At 39.1% G+C, this 20,859-nt stretch overlaps 1 protein-coding gene across 6 annotated transcripts in view; it reads left to right on the top strand.

Annotated features, from left to right (window-relative positions):
* Positions 1 to 20,859, top strand: part of LNPK (lunapark, ER junction formation factor) — an 85,208-nt gene that overhangs the window by 19,982 nt on the left and 44,367 nt on the right. For 5 of the 6 annotated variants that reach the window (XM_073305933.2, XM_073305932.2, XM_073305931.2 and 2 more), the window contains 4 exons: positions 2,564 to 2,604; positions 12,866 to 12,949; positions 13,032 to 13,083; positions 19,675 to 19,899. In XM_073305933.2, the coding sequence (XP_073162034.1) occupies positions 2,564 to 2,604; positions 12,866 to 12,949; positions 13,032 to 13,083; positions 19,675 to 19,899 (402 nt within the window). The remainder of the gene's footprint in view (positions 1 to 2,563; positions 2,605 to 12,865; positions 12,950 to 13,031; positions 13,084 to 19,674; positions 19,900 to 20,859) is intronic. The other variant, XM_073305934.2, reaches the window with a different exon arrangement.

Raw genomic sequence — 20,859 nt, 5'->3', positions numbered from 1 at the left:
CCAGGGTGAACCCAGAGTAAACCTGGAGGCCTCAGTCTTGTGGCTTAGACTTTCCCTGTCAATGTTTAAGCAGATGTGAGATGAAAAGGATCAGGCCCGAAGCTTCCTTTATAGTTCTTTAGCAGGCTTATAGCCTCTTGACAGCGATCGTCACAGAAGGGCCTTCCTTGGATGAAGACTAGGTAAGGTATATTGTTGCTTTGAAGCTAATCGTATGCTTCCTATACATACATAGGTAACTAGTTTGTATTAATTGACATAAGGCAATTAACCATTCAAGCTATCAAGGCAGTTCATTATAGCATAGACAATGTAAGCTGAAGACGAAGTAAATAACATTTAGTTCCTACAATACGTTACATCTTTAGTCTTTGATTCAGTAGAATACAGTAATGAATCATTAAAAGATAGAAACAGGATTTTAGCATCTACAAACTAATTAGATCACATTGTTAAACTTCTAACAAGATATAGGTAAACACAGACAAATAGTATCTATTCTTGATTCTCTAACAATACAGGCAAAAATGTTAAAGATTCAAGTCTGCTTAACATGGCTTTAATAACTATCTACAAGGAATGGCCCTGTTTACCATTTCAGTGCCTCCTGTTGAGTTGTTATGGATCACACCTAGGGTGACCAGATAGAAAGTGTGAAAAATCGGGACAGGGGAAATAGGTGCCCATATAAGAAAAAAAGCCCTAAATATTGGGACTGTCCCTATAAAATCGGGACATCTGGTCACCCTAGTCACACACCAGTTCACTAGTCTGTCAGTGTCACAGTGTGTGAGCAAGCGGCCTTAATATTTAATCATATGGGGGCTCTATGACTCTGGAAACTACTTCTCCCAGCTGGCCCAACAACAGTGGGTCTCTAGGCCTTGCACCATACCCTATTGCTCTTTTCTGAGGACGAGGTAACTGGATTGGTGATAGCTGTCTTTGTATAAATTATTTTAAATTATGGACGTATGCCCAATTTATACATTTTGGTGCATGTTATAAATTAACAAATAAAATATCCTTGCTGTGATGAAAGAAGCCTACTAAATCAGCAAGAATTGCAATGTTGTCTGAGAACACAAACACTAATGTAAACCCTTTTTTTAAAATTTTGACTAACAATTCATAGATAATGCAAAATTATTCCAGACTTCTTCTTTTATGAATTTGTGATGGCCTAAATAATGGTTATGTAATCCCATAATTTTAGTTTCTTCTTCATCATAGCCTTTTCTCAGTTATGTACTATCTTTGTGAAAAACTGATGCTGACAAAATAAATTTTGAGCCCACAAAATGAGCTGTACCGAGGAAGCTGGATTCAGCTGTTAAATAACACTAAGGGAGGAAAAATTAACTGTAAATACAGTTATATTTTTCGTCTTGTTGACCTATAAAGGAAGTAGCAGAGAATTGGTAGTATCAAGGGAATTCATTCCCTTACTTTGCAGACACCGGCTTATTACAGGGAGTTTTCCATAAGTACTGAACTACTAGTATTGACTTTCAAGAAAAATCCCACATGCATTTGACTTAATTCTTTTTCTTTTAGAGATAGAGGTTAGATGTTATGCCTACTGGCTGTAACGCTGTCCCTTCTATTCTGTAGTAGTGAGATGATCTTCTGGTAGTTTTGTTATATTTTGGAAATGCTGTCAGGATGAGATATATATATCCCATTGGTAAGTTTGGAAATGGTCTAGTATTTGCAACTAGCCTGCATGAGACTTGCATAAAATATATTAGAGACACAGGTTGGGTGAGGTAATATCTTTTATTGGACCAAATGGTGAGAGAGACAAATGTTGCTAAACACTAAAAATCATGGACTGAATAGAGATGCTGGATTTATGGCTTATTACAACAATTTGTAATCCACTAACCCCTAACCCCCAAGACTGGAGAGTTGTTAATGGGCCACTTCACCGTGAATGGTCCCTTGAAATATGTGTTAACTCCTTATTCTAAATAGTCTTTTCCACCTCCTATTTAGCTGTGACACTCTGAGTACATTTCACAGATCTGAAGAAGAGCTCTGGGCACTCTCGAAAGTTTATCCCTCTTACTAACAGAAGTTGGTCCAATAAAAGATATTACCTCACCAACCTCATCTCTTTAATATCCTAGGACCAACACAGCCACAACAGCACTGTAGAAACTGTATTAAACATGTGAATCTGGGAATCTAAAATGTTTTCTGTAAAGTCAACTGAATCAGCATATTTAAACAAATATTGCTATTGTTGCACCAATTTTAATATAGGTCAAAACAGGACTTGTGCTGTACTAGTTCGTTTAATTAAGTGGTGCTTCAAAAGGCTTTATAATTAAAACTTGAAACTGCCAATAGGTTTAGGTGGCTTATTTAAAACTCTTACATGAAAATAAACTAAGCACAAGAAGGATTTGCTAATGTACTGGGATTACTTGGGGCCAGTGAATGGAAAATATTGTTTGGCTCTCACAAGTGAGAGAAATATTCAGTTAATCTATGCTGAAATATATTTCAATTACATTTTTAATATAAAAACTAACCTAAATCTTGGGGTTTTTTTTAGGTGAAGCATTAGAAGAGCTAAAATCCCAAAAGAAAAAAATAGTGAGTAAATTTTTTTCAAATCTATCCATTATATCTTGTTAAACATTCTCTCTACAGCTCTAACTGAGATTGACTATAGAACATAGGGTGAGAAAGAAAGGAAACTATCTTTTTGTAGTGTGTTTATAATACATAATTTGAGGTCTTGTCCCTCACCAAAAATAACCAAAATTGATTCTTGCATTTGAAAATCAGTCTCACTTTAGTTTATTTGGACATCCCATCAAGCCAATGATCTTGGGACTGTTGGATCTACAATCTGATCCTAGTTAATCGGGGATTGAAAAATTTACCTGAAGCCCACTGGCATGAGGACTAAACCGACTAGTCAAGGTGAAAAATATCTGTGCTGCTGTGTCACTAAAATCACACCCCAATAATTTAAAAATACAGTACACAATTGTATTTAATTGTAATATCGTCAATTAACTTTGTTTGCTTGAGGTTAAAAATAAAATGTAACTTTTGTTACCTTATCTCCCTTTCTGGCTTTGTTCTATTTTTTCTTTTCTGTAATAGATTATAGTGTATCTTTTCCTGCATTGCCTTGACAGTTTCTTCTTTTCCTCCTTTCTCCCTGCAGTGTTCTCTATCTCCTTCCTTTCATTCCCTCTTCTCCAAAATCTCTCTTCCATACTTCATATTTTTTGTCTATCCTATCAGCCTCTCCCTCTCTGAGCTTATCCACTTCTTTTATGTAGCTCTTCAAACAACACTTCCAAATAAGTCTGAAACTGGCACTCGCAAGTACTTTGCTTCACCTGGATCAACACTTAATCTTAGTAGCCTGGATTTTGAGTTGAAAGAGTTCTTGGGCTTTAAGAATTCTTTCTTTCATTATAATGGTGCAATGTTGGGAACTATTCCATTCTGATTTTCAGTATGATAAGGAAGATCGTTGTTCACTTATGCAAAGATTACACTTCATTCTTCTACATTGTGCTATCAAGCATACACTTAAGTGCTAATCATTTGGCTTTGGAAAGAGATTGTCACCCAAGACACTAGACTCCCTTCATAATTTGGTCCTCATATATTTTTCTCTCCAAGTTACTTAGAATCTCTTTGCTCCTGTGGACTTTATGTCCAAGGTATGGAGATGCTGTCTCAGCAGTACTTCTCTAATCTTAAACATGTGAGGTGACCCTCTTTTTTTTCAGTTGCTCTCTACTATTTGAATTCTTCTAATGTGGTCTGATTTGATATGACAGCAGCCAAGCAGGTGGCAGAACTAGAAGCCCCGAATCTTTTCTCCATATGTGCATCAGCCATAACTACAATAGTGTCCTTACAAAAATGCTTCCTTACTGTTCGGTAGCTTAATTCAACCAAATATGGAAATGAAACTGCAAAAGCTGTGAATATTTGTTTGAAACAGATTATCCTAAAACTTTCTGCATTATATCACTTTATGATGGACAGAAGGAGGGCCAAATAATCCATATTTTTATTCTTTCCTACTTAGAAATCAATTATCTAAGAAGCCTAAATGTTTCAGGATATGTCACTAGCATGCTGTATTAAGGCAAGATCTCCAAAAGTGTGTTTTGGACTCATGCCTCCTCCAGTGATATCTGTAAGACAGTCAATTGTTTGGAGGGAAACAGCATAAAGCAGATAGCAGTACCTGTCCATTACAGGGAAAGGTGACCTTACTCATCTTCCACTCTGTTTTCCTTTTTACTGATGTGGGGGTTAAATTGAAATAAAATAGAAACAAGTTAGAGGTAACTGTCCCAATATCCTAGTGAAATCACATCTAATTCTCCTCCTTTGCATATTTAGAGATCTGTATCTGTAAACTGACACTAGTAGGGGACCCATTCAATTAGAGTGGTGGTGGAAGAAAGGGGAGTTCACTTTTTTTCTTCAGAATGGCTTAGATGCGACTGCCCGTTAGGTTTTTTTTAAATCTCCCCTCAGGAAGATTACATTACAAGTGGACTGTCCAAACAAGTGCTAGTAGGTACAAACAAATAACAGGAGAGTTTCTGAACACTTATTTTCACTCTAAAACTTTCTAAATGTCAGTAAAGCTGCTTGACTTCCTGGAAGCAAAAGTAGTCTTAAATTCTAGTACAGTAAAAGGACTAGTGAGGCTGAATTTTGATTAGTGTACAGTTTTACTCACTTTATTATGATGAAGGTACAACAACAAATTTAAAATAGGAGTAGTCTATTCAGTGCAAGAAGTTTAGAATCTGGATCTGTAGTGAAGAGTCTGGCTTTTGTTGAAGGAGACCTTGGATAAGGGAATGGATGCTACTGAGACACAAGAATGAGGGTGGAATGGTGGGTATGTGGAAAACAACTGAAATCTGGGCATTTCGGCAAACAAGCAACATTTCTTTAAGGTTGAAGTCTGTGACGAGACAAATGTTCTGCAGCCAGTATAGAAATTGAGACTTAACAATGGTAGAAAGGAGAGATTTCTAAAGATTATGCATGTAGTTAGTCAAGAAAATTGGCCTAGTGTGAATAAATATAATTTAAAAGTTGAATTGGAAGAGCCTAGTGTAACTGGGAAAGTATTGTTGATTGATATTTTATGCCTCTATGACTTCTTTCCTCCAAGGGTATGAGTGTTATACAGTCATTCAGTCTCAACCCCTTAGCTCTAAGGACAGGAAAATGAAACACAAGTTGTGATGACAAAGGTCACATGGAACTCTGGGAATAAGAACTAACTCTGACTAATCAGTCTGCTCTAACTACTAAACTGCTGTCTCCCTTTTGAACCCAAGAAATTCAAGGAGGGGTTTCTGTTAACTGAGCTATCACCCCAATTCACTAAATATGTACCCTTTTATGTCCTCACAGCATGTAAATAGCGTCTAACTTGTTTTTCACCTCTACATTCAAATAGCTCCTTAACAAGAGTTAGCAAATCATGGTTCAAATTATACTCTGTTTATATTTAACTAATTATACTTTAATATTTTTGTTAAGTGTGAAAAAATAGTATTTTTGGCCATACTTTACTTCTGGAATGCTTACTCCTCTAAAGAGTAACCTTTTACTTCATAGTGAATATTAGAAGGGTAAAATCATGCTTAATTTTTTAATATTGATGATATGTGGGACAGATCAATTGTCAGCTGACTCACTGTCTTTCGTGAAGTCTGAGGAGGCTCTTGTGTCCCTTGCTCCCAAGACAGATGACGGCACTCTTTGTCCTTCATCAAGTGTGTTTTGTTCTTGGTGCCCACCAGAGGTACAGAGACACTCCAAGAAAGATATCTTTGGAGTACTTGTGGTTGTGGTCCTAGGTCACATCCATGGCCTACTGAAACCTGTGAGCATGCTCCCTGCTTCTAGGCACCCCTACAAGGTCCAGGAGGAGGACGTTAGTACTGAGCAAAACCCTCAAGACCTGCAACCTTTGGAACATCCATCCACTATGCTGCAGGAGGATCCATCTCTGCCTCCTTTCTTTCGTCCTTGTCATTGCCAGATGAGATTGTGGCTCTTAGAGACACCTTACCTGTCCAAGATGACTGCAGGGCTTACGAAGTCCTTTCAAAGAGAATAGTTAATTCTCTTGATATCCCTGTTGAGGTGGTCCAGGAGAATTTGTATAGCCTCATGGATGTTCGGGGTTCAACAGGGCCTTCTAGAGTGGCTCCCCCATCAATGAGGCCATCCTGGAGCCTATAAGAGCCTTGTGGAAAATAGCATCCTCTCTCTCTGCCTCTGACAGCCAAGATATCTGAAAGAAGGACCATGAGCAGTGGAAGCTCCCTAAAAGTGGAAGGGCCACTGCTGCCCGCTTCCCCGAGACCCCTTCCTTGTGCCGCCCCAAGGCCTCCCCCCACGCTCACTCCTCTCTGCCTCCTTCCCCTGTTGCTTGCCCTTGTGGCTGGTAAAGAGTGGGAGGGCATAGTCCTCCCACTTTTAAAAGAGATGGGGTCATGGCTCCCCGGCCCTACCTTTTCTGGCGCTCCTGGAAGGTACTATGTGCCTTCTCAAGGCTGAGAGCATTTTTATATCAATCCCTCCCAGGTTCCTTGATTGTCTCAAAAGTATATGAAAGAGTGCATCAAGGATAGCTTTCTTCTACCCCAAAGGAGAAGGGTGCAAAGAGACTAGACCTTTCTGATAGAAAGATTTATTTCCCAGCTAGCCTACAATTTTGTTTTTCTAACCAGCAAGCCTTACTGGGAAGGTATGACTTATTCCTCTGGGGTAATGTAGTGAAGTTCTCGGACAAATTGCCAGAGGATGCCAGGCAAGACCTCCTTATAAGAGAGCAAACTGGTGGCTAGGACCTCTATGCAGGCTGCTTCAGGTTCGGCAGTCAGAGTTACGGCATCCTCAGTAACTTTGTGCAGATGTTCGTGGCTTCAAACATTTGGGTATACCTCAAGAGGTCTAGCAGATGATCTAGGATGGGTGGGCAAACTTTTTGGTCTGAGGGCCACATCAGGGTATGGAAATTGTATGGCAGGCCATGAGTGTTCACAAAATTGGGGGTGGGAGGGGGAGTGAGGGTTCCGGCTGGGGGTGCGGGTTCTGGGGTGGGGCTGGTGATGAGGGGTTTGGGGTGCAGAAGGGTACTCCAGGCTGGGACCGAGGGGTTTGGAGGGCTGGAGGGGGATCAGGGCTGGGGCGGATGGTTGGGGTATGGGGGGGGTGAGGGCTCCAGCTGGGGGTGCAGGCTTTTGGATGGGGCCAGGGATGATAGGTTTGGGGGTGCAGGAGGGTGCTCCGGGCTGGGACCGAGGGGTTTAGAGGGCAGGAGGGGGATCAGGGATGCGGCAGGCTGTTGAATGAGATGCTGCAAAGTCTCAAAGAATCAAGGGCCACTTTGAAATTGTTGGGAATTTACATGCTGTTCCCTAAACGAAAACAATTCTGCCTTAAGTCTCTCCAGAGATACCCACTCTTCCCCCTTAGGCAGCCTGACCACCCCAAAAAAGGGGGAAGAAACTGCAGGAGGAGACCTACACTGCCTCAGTTTTTTTCTGTGGTGGGCTCTTTGATGCAGTCTGGGTTTTTTTGACTGCCTTGTTGAGGACAGAGTACCAGATCATATCGTTGCAGTATCTCCCTTCCCTGTTTTTTTCCAAGGGGTTGTCCCATTTCCTATTTGCTGAGTCCCACAGATCAATGGATCCGATGTATTGTGGAACAGAAATACTCTGTAGTTTATTTCCATGTTCTCCTTCCTTCCTTCCTATTTTCAGGGTTCACTCTCCCAAGGTTGCTCTCCAGGAGGTCCAGTCTCTTCTCCATTTGAGAGCTATAGAAGAGGCTCCCCCTCTTCTCCGAGAAGGTTTCTATTCATGTTACTTCCTGATCCCAAAGGCTAAAGGAGATCTCAGGCCCATTTTAGACCTGCAAAATCTGAACAAATATATAAAGAAAATAAGGTTTTGCATGGTCACCCTGGCATCCATAATCATCCTCTCCGCCCCTGATCATGGCAACTGGTATGCTAGCCTCGACTTGAAGGACGCATGTTTCTGTGTGGCTAACTATCAACGCCACAGTAGGTTGCTAAGATATCTGGTCAACAAGGCCCATTATCAGTTTTTGGTCTTGCCCTTTGGCCTGTCTATGACCCTGAGAGTATTTATAAAATGTGTGGTGGCAGTGGCTACATTCCTAAGGAAAGCAGGTGTACAAGTGTTTCCTTACCTGGATCACTGCCTTGTGTGAGGTCGATCCATGCTCCAAGTAGAAGTCTGTCTCTCCAAAATATGGTATCTCTTACATGTTCAGGATATGTAGATAAACAAGGACAGGTAAATATTCTGTTCAGAGAATAGAATTATAGGGGTGATTCTGGATTCTGTGGTAGTCAGGGTGCTCTTACTTCAGGCCAGCTTTGCGATAATAAGTTTTCCATAGGCCTCAAAGCCCATCCGCTTACAAGAGTGAGAAATTGCCACAGACTGCTGGGCCATATGTGGTTTGGCGTGCCAGACTTCATCTCAGGAAATTGCAGGACTAGTTAAGGTCTCTCTACTCCCTGAATCGTCAACCATTGGACATTCTGCTTTGAGTCCTTGCAGGAATGCTAGCCTCCTTGGACTGGTGGATGGACCCAGACAATTCCTTTGCCCCTCCCTTACCCACAGTGACTCTTGTTACAGATGCTTCTTTTCTAGGTTGGGGAGCTCACCTAGAAAATTTATGAAGTCAAGGTCTGTGAGCCCAACAAGATTTGGGTCTTCACACAAATGTGCAGGAGTTGCGGGCTATGGCCTGTTAAACTCTTTTCTTTCACATCAAGGGTCAGAATCTTCATGTTCTCATGGACAATACAGCAGCAAAGTTTTGCATGAACCGGAAGGGAGGGTGAGACCGTCTTAGACAATACGTCTCATAGAGTACAGAGTGTTCACATTTAATGTTGTAGAGTAAAATTAACAAAAAATGCATTTTAATTCCAAATGAATGAATTGGAGGCGTTTGTCTGCTTTTTGATGGAATGTCCACAAAAAAGGGCTAGATTTGTTCACTTTACTGTTGGCTCATTGTGATCTACTCAGAGTACAGACTGTTGTGGCCTAATGTATGCATTTTAGTTCCTATTTTAAATAAAGGATTGCTATATTAACTCATACATTTTATATAAAAGATGTGAATTAATCTTGCAGCTCAGTGAACATCGGATTCTTTTAGTTCTCCAGTTGAACTACTTGGACCATTTGTGGTGGAATGGAATGTTAGCTATTGGCATGGTGTGCTGCTGGTTCTCCAAATTTTTAGCTGATAAATCAAATTTAAAAGAAGCTTAAAATGCATTGATGATGATACTTTTCCAAATATGCAATTGATGTAGTTGCTACAGAAATTCTGTTGGTTGCCAGTTGGAGAGCAGACCATCCATGAAATTATGAATCAGCGAGATTGTAGTCCTTAAGACGATCTCTTTAAGATATGCTTACCATGATGAGCTAGTTTGAAAACCACTGTTTGTAGGATGGTATCAAGGTACAGAGAGATTTCAATTATTTTTGTGACTCTGGTTACTGAGAAGTTGGGCTGTTGCATTTTATACAAATTGGATTTTCCATGTAGTCAACACCTTCAGTCCTAAACGCACTTAATTACAGTAATCTAACCTAAATGTAGAGTATATCTTTGGCTTAATTCTTATAAGAAAGAAATAGACATAGTTTCCTTAAAAGCTGCAGGTGAATGAGATTTCTCACCAATGAGTTGCCATGTGGATGATCAGGAGGAACCTGACTCTACTACCTTGATGAATGGAAGGTGAAGATGCCCTACGGAAGAGAGGTCAATGGCTTGGCTAGCTCTTTGAAGTGCTTCACTTCACCCATTGCTTCATTCTTGCATGGGTCACTTTGAGTTAATTGCAGTCTGTCCATGTGCTAATCTTTGGCAGACATTGATACCTTGGTGACACCATTGATTGCATCTAACAGAAAAGGAGATGAAGTGGATGTAATAGCTATATTGTTGAAAATAGAACCTGTGACCTATTGTAGCCTCTCCAGATGTCTTGTTACATTGAAAGGGAGGTGTGGAGAACGTAGAACTACATGTGCATGCTCTTTAAGATGAAGAGCAGCTGCCTTTCATGATGCTGGGTCCTGCTAGGATCTGGGGCCATTACTAATGGAAAGTGTATAGAGTATAGAGAAATCAAGAAATAAAAGCTATTAGGTTTGACCTCTAACAACAACAATTTTCGTTGTATCCTTAAATGTAACATTGACTTCTTCCAAGATCCTCTGCAATACTTCATTTATTTTAGCACTGTTTAGCACTACACTTCATATCTAGAGGGCTTGCAGTCAGTTTATGCAGACAATACATTTCAGACACAATACACAGGATAACTAGGTGAGAGTCTAATCTTAAAATGGTATAGAATTTATTTTATTTGGCAGATTGTCATTAACAGGCTGTAAGAAAAAAGCATCAGATCATTTGAATGGGGAATCCTCCTTTGTCCATAAAAATAGTTTAATAGAGCCTTGCACTGAAAGTGGACTACCAGGTTTGTAGTCTACTGGAACCATGTAAAAACTTCACTAAGCAGATATTTCATGCTAACTATAGGCCACTGTGATGCTTTGGAGCAAGGCTGCTTATCTGTCAGTGCCTTGCTGATGCTGAGGGGGGATCAGGGATAGGCTTTCATTGCTCCCATATTATTTTTGTGGCTGTAGAATCAAGAAACTGAAGGCAATCTAAAGCTGCAGTGGCAGTGCTCCCAGCAAGAGGTCTGAGTGAAAAAGGCTACTATAACCCTTTGACGGCATGAAGAGTCTGTGCTGTTTCTTCACCACCGCTCAGACCGACCCCTATTGTTCCCCAAAGGAAAGCAGAGGGGCATAATGGGAGAGTGTTACTTTCCCTTGGTGATGGGATAGTGTTAGTGTATACTAGCTTTCATGGCTGGCTCAGTTTTACAGGAGAGCTGAAACAGTTGTGGAGCCTCTCCTCAGGTTATCTGCTGGAGGAAAATGGAGGTGCACAGAGACCTTTCTAAAGGCCTTTGTGTGGTGCTGGCTACTTGCCTTCAGTTTCCTCTTCTCTTGTGTGGCTATCAAAGATCAATGAAAACATGACACCCATCTTTTAACTGCTCTCCAGTAGCATGAAAAGGAACAAGTAATTAGCCCAGTTTCAGGGCTTCTGAGTTGGGGGAGGAGCCAGAGGTTGACCAAGGTGCTCCTTCATTTGCCTTCATAAAGTGGTATGTCACCATAACTGGCTCCTTCCCAAGCCTCCTTTCCCAAATCTTTCATCCACATTGAGATTTCCCTTCTGGCCTCCCCTTCTCCTGAGAAATATTATTGAGGGATGTGTATTCTAAATCCTTATTTCTGATCTCATACTAAAGCTCCATTGCACTTTTTGCAAGGATGGTAGGCTAACCCCAATATCCTGCTCAAATTTCAGTTTAGAGAATTGCTTTTTATTTCTCCATAATCATTTAGTGGTTTCAGTCGTGCTTAATGTACAATCTGGATAATATTTCATTTCCTGCCTTAAACCATTGCGAGTGTTGCTGTGAGCTGTTAAACAGATGCTGCATTTCCATTGTGAATGAAGTAAATTTTATTTACACATGTTCTGGGATCTATCCGGATAAGAAGGCACTATTATAGTTGGTAAGCTATTATCACTAATCTGCAGGTGAGAAATGAAAATTGCATCCATCCAACCCTCTACAAACTAGTGGTCTTGAAGTCTCAGTAAATTTATTTCTTAGCAGCGATAAATGACTGTTTGACAGAACTTTAATTTTGTGGTCACTGACCTTTTAAGTTACCAACTGTTCACACCAGCAGCCAAACATAATATGAAACTATAGTACTCTAAACAAAATATTATTTGATACTGGAATATCTGAGGAATAAGATCCGTCTAAGACCCTGTAAAATACATTATATTCACTGTACATATTAGCCATTTGTCTTAACTATGTGTATCTGTGTTCTAAAGTTCAGCTTCTTCTGATGTTGGCTATTAACTGCTAAAAAGATACTTTACTAGTGATTACTTTTTTAATTAAGCCCATGTATTAGCTATAAAGCCACTTGAGTGCATTGTAAATAAAATGCTGTATAATGAAGTGTTTTAATTATGCTCCCTAAAGTATGCATAATACTCAGTAAATTTTTATTTAAATTCTTAACATGTTCAGTTGTTTCTGAAAAGCAGTTTGAACGTAACCATAAAGATAGAGTTTAGTCTTTAAAGTCACTTGAGCAAATTCCATGGCTGTTCTCCCAGTTAGTGAGTTTTCACAGCATTTGCAGCAAGCTAATTGCTTCTGCTAATAAATAATCTAAAATCAATGCTGACAGCAGTTAATTGGCACAGAGACTTTATTCTGTAAAGCAGTTGGCTAATGACCTTCTTTAAATTAATAGCATTAAGTGCTATGAGGAAATAAATCTGAGGAATTGCCTGTCATTTGCTTGTCATGTCTAATAACTTCCAATAATGATAGCTGATAGATTTTTGCACATTCCATTATTGAAGTTGGTGCATGTAATTATTCTCCTCATTATATGTAAACAATTAGCAATATTTGGTGTTTCTTTGCAATAAAGCTATTGAGTACAAGTTAGAAGTTAGAAACAATTTTTTAAAACTAGATTTTGTTTCCTTTGAATAGAGTAAATCAAAGTGGCTGAGCACAGTAATGCTTGGTTGGACTAAGCTTTACACTCTTGCAAATTTTAATGTGATGCTTGCAAATAGAAAAATAAACATTTGAAATCTTTTTTTAAAAGAAGTCTGTCTTGACCTGTGAAACCTTTGTTTCTAGCTTGAAGAAGTAATGGAAAAGGAAACTTATAAGACTGCTAAATTAATTCTTGAAAGGTTTGATCCAGAATCTAAGAAGGCAAAGGTAGGAATCTGGTATCAATACTAATTTATTATAAAAATGTTTTCTCGATGCTACACTTTTATAATATTACTATAATTGACAGGAGGTTGAACTACCATCTGCTGGAGCATCTGCAACTCCAAGACCTGGACAAGGTAATAGTTCTGTGAAATTGCTGCTCTTCATGAAAGATCAGTATTTATAGCAACAAATTCCACTAGAGGAGTCTGCCTTTTTAATTTTTTTTTTAAATGGGAATTGTGTGGTAAACTGGGATTAAATTTTTGGGTGTATGGAGGGAATTGGTATTAGGTTGTGCCTATTAGTTGCTCTTTATTTAGTAGTGGGTCTGTTATTAGATGAATGAATTTAATGCTTTTTCAGCCAGTTAAATGTTTAATGCTGCTTGATGTTGATATAGTGTATTCTGGAGCCAGATTCATGTTTTGTTTATCTTCAGAGATGAGACTTTTCTGGTTGGTAATCCCTCAGAATGCTAGTTTGCAATCAACAGTTACGTTCAGAGTTTTTAATGTAATGACTGATTTGGTTTTCTTACCAAAGCATTTGTATTTTTCTTTACTTAGTCAAAACACTCCCGGGGTGAAGTTTTAGAGATAAAAGTTAATGCAGAGATCACCTGAATATTTTATGGAGCGCTAAAACCTGACCGTTCTTAACTGTTTTAGACCTTTCCATTTAAAGTTTGTACTACTATGCATGCTAGTGAAATAGAAAATGATTATGTATTAAAAATCATTAGGGAAAAGGCTTATGCTGAGAAACATGCATTCTCCCACCCCAAAAGAGAAGGTAAAATTTATCACATCAAGTGGAATGGCTCTAATTTAGAAATAGGGCTGTAAACACACTAGTCTTTTTTGGAAAACTTAAATTATTCTCCTGGTTAAAATTGATAGCATTAAGTAAATATGAAATGCTACAATAATATTGCAATAATGCTACTATTTCAAATCTAAATGTGTCGTTGAATGAATATAACTGAAGATAGATTGCCTAGAAAAAAATTTTTAAGGACTAATTTGCTTTTAAAGCAATGGGGCTGCATAGGGTCTAGTGTTCACTACAAGTAATTAAGAATCAGAGGGATCTCATTTTTCAATAACAGATTAATGTTTCCAGCTGAGCACATGTGGGAGCTTGGCAATTCTTATATATCTTTGGTGGTTGCATGGTAGCCCTGACTGCTTTTGTGGGAGTCCGGTTGGAAGACTCCTACATAGTCAAACCATTATTTAGTTTTCATCCTGTTCCCACAGTTGCTTATGATCTGTTGAGTTTGGGAAGAAGGAAAGAGCTTGAGGAGGCCTAATCTTAAACCATCATGGCTATTTTAAATCACTTTCTCACATGTCACAGCTTCTGGAATGCTGGTTATGATATTTGTACAACATGAAATAGGTTATAATTTGCCACTAAAGCTGTTTGTATAATTCTCCTTTCAGTTGAATAATATCCACTTTCTTCTGCTTTTGCTCAGTCTTCCAAAATTATCATGATTTTTTTACTAGCCCATCCTTGCTTGCCATTGTTGTGACAATGTGCAGGTCTTGCAGTGTGCTGTTTTCACAAACAGCCTTCTCCTTTGGTTTCCTGATGTCTTGGCAACAGTCTGTCTTCTCTTCTCCACTATGTTTAACTGTCCTAATCCTAGAGTCCTAGATTCTAAGGCCAGAAGAGACCATTATGATCATGTAGTCTGAGCTCCTGAATAACACCAGCCATAGAATTGCAGTGCAATTCCTGTCTCAAGCCCTAACTTCTGTTTGAGCTAGCGTATATCTTTTATCCATTTAGTCCTCATTCTTTTTCTTGAGTTAGATCAGCAGATGCACCAGAGCTAGATCATCACTGCTCTCCTGAGCGTTTGAGTAGTGGTGGATGAAGAGCGAAGCTGCCTGGAAACGCATTCCTAGTCTCTTTACAGGCATTGCAGCTCAAAGTGCTGTGTGAAAATGGGACTAGTTTGCCTCCAGCCCAGTATCAACTTTGTTAATCTCTGATTTTCTTTAATAGATGTTTCACCTTATAGGTCAGGCCATCAAGAAGAATATTGTTAGGTTCTGAAGTTTTGGCTTGGGTAGTACTATTTAAAGTAGGTAGTAACTCCGAGACGAAACCAGTATCTGCTTCTGGTTTGTGCAGTATATAATTCACTATTGGTGCTATTAAATATCAATTTCAAATTGATCCATATGATAAATGTAAGTCTGCATGAATGTAATTTGATTAAATTAATGCAACATATTTAAATTATGTGCAAACCTTAATTAAGTTTTCTTTTCACTTAAACTAGTCAGAAGTGCAGTAGATATCAGAAACTCAATTATCATTTAAATGTCAATACTTGTAAATTCTGTACTCTTAAAAAGAAAAGTAATGTTGAAAGTGTGGCCAGATTGGTCTCAACTGCACTCATGATAGATTAAAAAAAGAAAATGTTTGAAGAGATGAAAATGGAAACTATAAAGCTGAAGAGCTGTTTACTTCAAAGATCTAGTGGATCCACAATTGCATAGCAGTCATTTGTCTGTAGAAAAGAATTTGTCTAAATGTGTGGAAATAATGCAATGCTGGTTGCTTTTTAAATATATAGTTCTAGTCTTAAACAGTAGGACTAAAAACAACAAGGAGTCCGGTGGCACCTTAAAGACTAACAGATTTATTTGGGCATAAGCTTTCATGGGTAACCCCCCCACTTCTTCAGGTACATGGAGTGAAAATTACAGATGCAGGCATAAATATACTGACACATGAAGAGAAGGGAGTTACCTTACAAGTGGAGAATCAGTGTTAACCAGGCCAATTCAGTCAGGGTGGATGTGGTCTACGCCCACTCTCTTGGTATTGACACCTCCTGGAGAGTGGGCGTGGACCACATCCACCCTGACTGAATTGGCCTTGTTAACACTGATTCTCCACTTGTAAGGTAACTCCAGGTATACCTGTTTGCTGGACAAAGGGGACTCCTGCTTTTTTTCCCAAGCATTAAATTACTTCATGATCTTTTAAGGTGAATGTGACTTGAATATTACAGCTACTAAAATATTATCTTCTCCCAGTGGGGACAGTTTTCAGTGAAATCAACAAACATTTGTGAAACCTTGCAGCAAAAATTGCCTATGGCATGTACTTTAGGAATAGAAAGATTCAGAGGTTTAGCAGAGAAGTGGTAGTTGGTCTAGGATAGGCATATAAGCATTGTCTACCCTGTTCTTGCTGACTGAGGTGCGGCTGATGAAAGCAGTAAGTGGTAAAGGAGCACAGAAACTTAAAAGGCACCTCATATACCCACACCACTGAAAACAGTTCTTTCGTTCTGTTCCATCTCCCATCAACCCTTTCGTCCTCTCTAAGCCTGCAGGCCAGCACAAGAGCAGCAGAGCAGTGAAATTGCTTAAACAAAAGAATTCTCCTCCGCACCTTATGCACTGTTTGACAGTCTCTCTATCCCAGATGCTTTTACTGTATCCCCAGCTATCAGTACTCCTCCCTCTTCTCCCTTCTTGCTTCTATTCTGCAAAATCTTTGGAGGCTGTTAGGCTGTGCCCTAAACCCCTGGTACAGCACAAAGCAGAATGCAGTCCTGATAATAAGGGCCCCACTGACCTTGCTCTCCATATGTGGTGAAAAAAATACTACCTGGGGCGAGGGATGAAGGACTGTATAGTGGAGGATGGTGAAAGATAATTACCAAAAAAAAAAAAGATTTGGCTAAGGAGGAATTCAGAAACAAGACAAAAGGGCACTGGCAGGGAAAGACAAAGAATGGGATAGAGAGATGGAAGAAGGCTGAAATATGTTACACGTGTACTTCATTTAGGATTTTACAAAGGAGATGTAGGAGGGATGGGAAGGTAGAGAGTTTAGTGGGAGAAGCATGTTTGGCACAGTTTATCCCTGGTAAATAATGGTTCATCACAGCTGTCTTTTCTGATGTCTGTTCTCAATCTAGTTTCTTTGGCTTTTTTTGTCTCCACTCTTCAGAGGAGAAAGAGATCTTGCCATACAGTATGTGCAGCAGACACACTGTTACCTCTTGATCTAGACCTGCACTTTTCTGTAAAAATTGCGTAACAGGCTGAAAAAGCACTTGAATGTAAAACATGGTTAAAATTAACTTACTTGCACCAATTTATAATAAAAATTATCAATACTTTCTAGAGCAGTAGGCCCCTATACCACCCAGTGAGGGTGAACGGAGGTCAGTTAACCTTTTGCCAGCACTGGAGGCTGACAAGTGTTGTCTAAGCTTATGTGTACACTTAAAATGCTTTAGCAGCACAGTTGCAGTGGTGCAGCTGCACCACGGTAATGCTGAAGTGTAGCCACTCACGGAGCAATGGGAGGGGTTCTCCTGTCTGCATAGGTAATCCATCTCACCAAGAGACGGTAGACAGGTCAACGGAAGAATTCTTCTGTGAATTTAGAGTTGTCTGCACCAGGGGTTAGATCAGTATAGCTGTGTTGTTCAGAGGTGTGGATTTGTCATACCCCTGAGCAATGTAGCTGGGTCAACTTAACTTTTTAGTGTAGACCTGGCCTATGTTTGATTATTTGAATATACAGTAATCTGTGGCATCTAAGGTTTTGGGAGACAATTCACTCCCTAAAGATAACAAGTGGCCAGTTTTCCTTTGATCTCAGTTAACCCCTGACACAAATCTTCAAATAAGCTGTTGTCACCAAAAATTTTAGTGAATTATCAGTGTAGGTAACAAGGAAAACCATCAAAAAGAAAGTGCCTGCCATGCACGTAATCAGTCATGCACACTACTGGTTTAATTTTCATCTGGTGGACACTGGTGTTCTGTGAGTTTTTCCCCCCCTTTGGAAAGGGGCTTAGTAAACTATTTATCTGCTGATTTCATGTAAATGTCCACACTACTGCAGTGCTTAAAAATAAATAAAATAAATTAAAAAATTCCAGCTTTACTTATTACTATAATGTGTGTTTCTAAAGACAGACAAGATATGTGAGGTAATATCTTTTATTGTACCAACTTCTGTTGGTACAAAGGACAAGTCTTCACAGAGTTCTTTGGACCTGAGGAAGGGGACCTGAATGTCCAAGCTAAATACAAGGTGGGACATACTGTTAAGCATGAAAGGTTCACATGTAGTACTTAAAATAAAGTGGGAAATTAAGAGTTAGCAGGCAGTAAGGTGTGTTACAATTGTAATGAGTCTTAAAACCAGTGTATTTTTAGTCTGTGGTTTGTAGTGGCTAGCAGAGTTATGAATTTAAGTTCTCAAGATCATCTTTGAAGTTGTTGTGTAGGTTTCCTTTGAGGACGAGGACTGAAGTCAGATTTGGATTGATCGCTGTGTGAAAAGTGCGTGCCCATGGGTGATGGTGTGTTTGTCATTTATCATGTTTCTGTGAGAGTTCATTTGAGAGCATAATGAATGTCTGGTTTCACCCACATTGTTTTTGTTGGGGCATTTGATGCACTGAATGAAGTACATCACATGTTGTGAAAAGCATGTGGAGATCTCATCAATGTATGTCAGGTATATCGTTGGTTTCATGGCACATTTTTCCAGTAATTCTTCTTTCAGGTGGCCCAGGAAGAAGTTGGCTTACTGGGGAGCCATCCTACTGCCCATGATTTGGATAATGTGAAATTGTTGTGGGGGAGGATGTGTTTAGGGTGGATTTCCAAGTGTTGTGCATTATTTTGTAGATATTTGAGACAAGCACTGATGCCTGAAAATGGTTGTGCCAGTGGTAATTAGGAACCAGTGAGGGGAGAATTGTGTGTGAGAGAAATGCTATTTCACTATTAAAGCTGTTCCTGACTTGTATCACTTTTTGGTTAACAAATTTCTGGATGGCTAAGTCAGCAGCTATTCAGTTCTGCCATAAATTGTTGCAACTGCCCAAAGCCCAATGCCGTACCCAAACAAAATTCCTTTTGTTGTAAATGGGAGTTCTGTCTGAGTGAGGAGGACTGAAGAGATCCCCTTAAATTGTTTGCCATATTGATGACCTGCCTATAATTCAGTTTGAGCATGCTTTTCGCTTATTTAAAAAGGCAGGATGGGAGCACCATAGTACATCATTCCCCCTCAGTGCATTGTTGCTGCAATAACAAATCAAGCACACTAAAAAAAATAGGGTGGTAGTATAGGGTGGATGAACTGGGCAAACTGAAATCTATAGATTAAGACAAGAAGGGACCATTAGATTTTCTAATTTGGAAAATTAAGGGTGTTTACTACTAATACTGCTGGGGAATTCAGACTGAATACTTTACCAGTTGCAGTCAAAATGACTTAGTCTTCCATAGAATTTAAAACAATATTTGGAAACATTTAAACTATAGGGTAAATTAGTGGTCAGTCAGTGTGTTCAGGTTTTCTGTTTGAGTATAGCAGGTTCATTCTAGCAATTAATGTCTCTCATTTTGTATACTAAGATATGTATACTAAGCAATTACCTCTCTATTAGTGCACTTTTGGAGATGCTTTGTTCTGAGTATATACCAGTTGTTAACCAAATACTAGTATTAAAATATAGGATTGTGTATTTGATCAAACTGCTTGTATTGAAGTGCACGCTTAATCAGAGCATGATTGGTCTTTGTAGTGTAGTCTTGTATACATTTATTTGACTTCCTGCTTATTACTTTTCTTACTGATTAAAATAGTAATACTTTGTGTTTTTGTTACTTGCAATATGGTATCGAACATTAAATTCAGTATGTACATGTTCCTGTCAGAAATTCGTCAGCGGACCCCAGCTCAAAGAAATGTGTCTGCAACCACCCCAGTAAGCCCTAAACAGGGATCTCCAAAAGCTCCAGGTCCACTAGCAGCATCTCCTGGTCTGCAAAAGGACGCTTCAGCTCCTGGTGGACCCCCAGAAAGAACCGTTGCATCAGCCTTCCAGTCAAATGTGTTACCAAGACGTCCTGGATCCCCTGCTACTTCAATGCCTGGAATGGGTAAACAGAGCACTTAATGTTATTTACAGTTTATATTGTTTTCTCTGGTTACCAATAAAACAGGCCATTTTCAGACAGTATGGAAATGGCATTTCATTTGGAAATAGCAGAGCAGTTATCTGATTAAGCAGGAGTTCCATATTCAATTAGCCATAACTCTTTACAGCTGGCACCTTGTGATACTGAAACCTATTGCCTGAGCTCATTTAACTGTTATGGCTTCTTTGTTTAAATGGCAATAAAACTTTGCAGTATTCTGTAGTCAACAGAATAACATACCTTTTTATGTTCGTGGTTTAGGAAAGCTCTAGATTTTGTATAAATCAGGTAAAAAGGAAAACGCTTTCAGTATACATTCGTTTCTCACTAAACTCGGCACATATTTTATTATGCATCTTGACATTTATTTAAATTTTTATTCTAGCAGGGATGTTGATGCAGCATGAGTTATAGTATAAAATACTGTGTACCCTAAAAAATCTTTTCTGCTAGATAGATGGATTTTTCTAAAAATGGCATGTTAATTTTATACTGTAGCCCAATAAAAGGGTTTAGCAGCCGTTGTGATGTTTAAAAAATAGTGAGTTACACAAGATACTTCAAACTGTTCACTTCTGAATGGGCCTCCTGTTTTGCAGATGCTTTTTTTCAGCTTAGTTCTGGGTCAAAACTCAGAATGGAATTTCTCCATGAAAAATACTTGCTAACATTCTTTGCAATTTAATCCATATTCTGTGGAGAAGTTTTTGTTCACTTTATACTGTTGCCAAGAAGGTTTTTTTTAGTTGTGACTTATGTCCCCAGTTTGGAGGTTTTATAGTGATTATTTTAGGGTTTTTGGCTTACATTAGGTAATAACATACATCGGTACATTGATTCATTCATTCTCTCTCTCCTCCCCCCGGAGAAAATTGGGCACTTGAATTTTTAAATGGATTTTTACCATACCTTAAAACAACT

This window comes from Lepidochelys kempii, chromosome 11 (genome assembly GCF_965140285.1).
Source record: "Lepidochelys kempii isolate rLepKem1 chromosome 11, rLepKem1.hap1, whole genome shotgun sequence".
NCBI lineage: Eukaryota > Metazoa > Chordata > Testudines > Cheloniidae > Lepidochelys > Lepidochelys kempii.
This window is presented reverse-complemented; position numbering and strand designations above follow the sequence as displayed.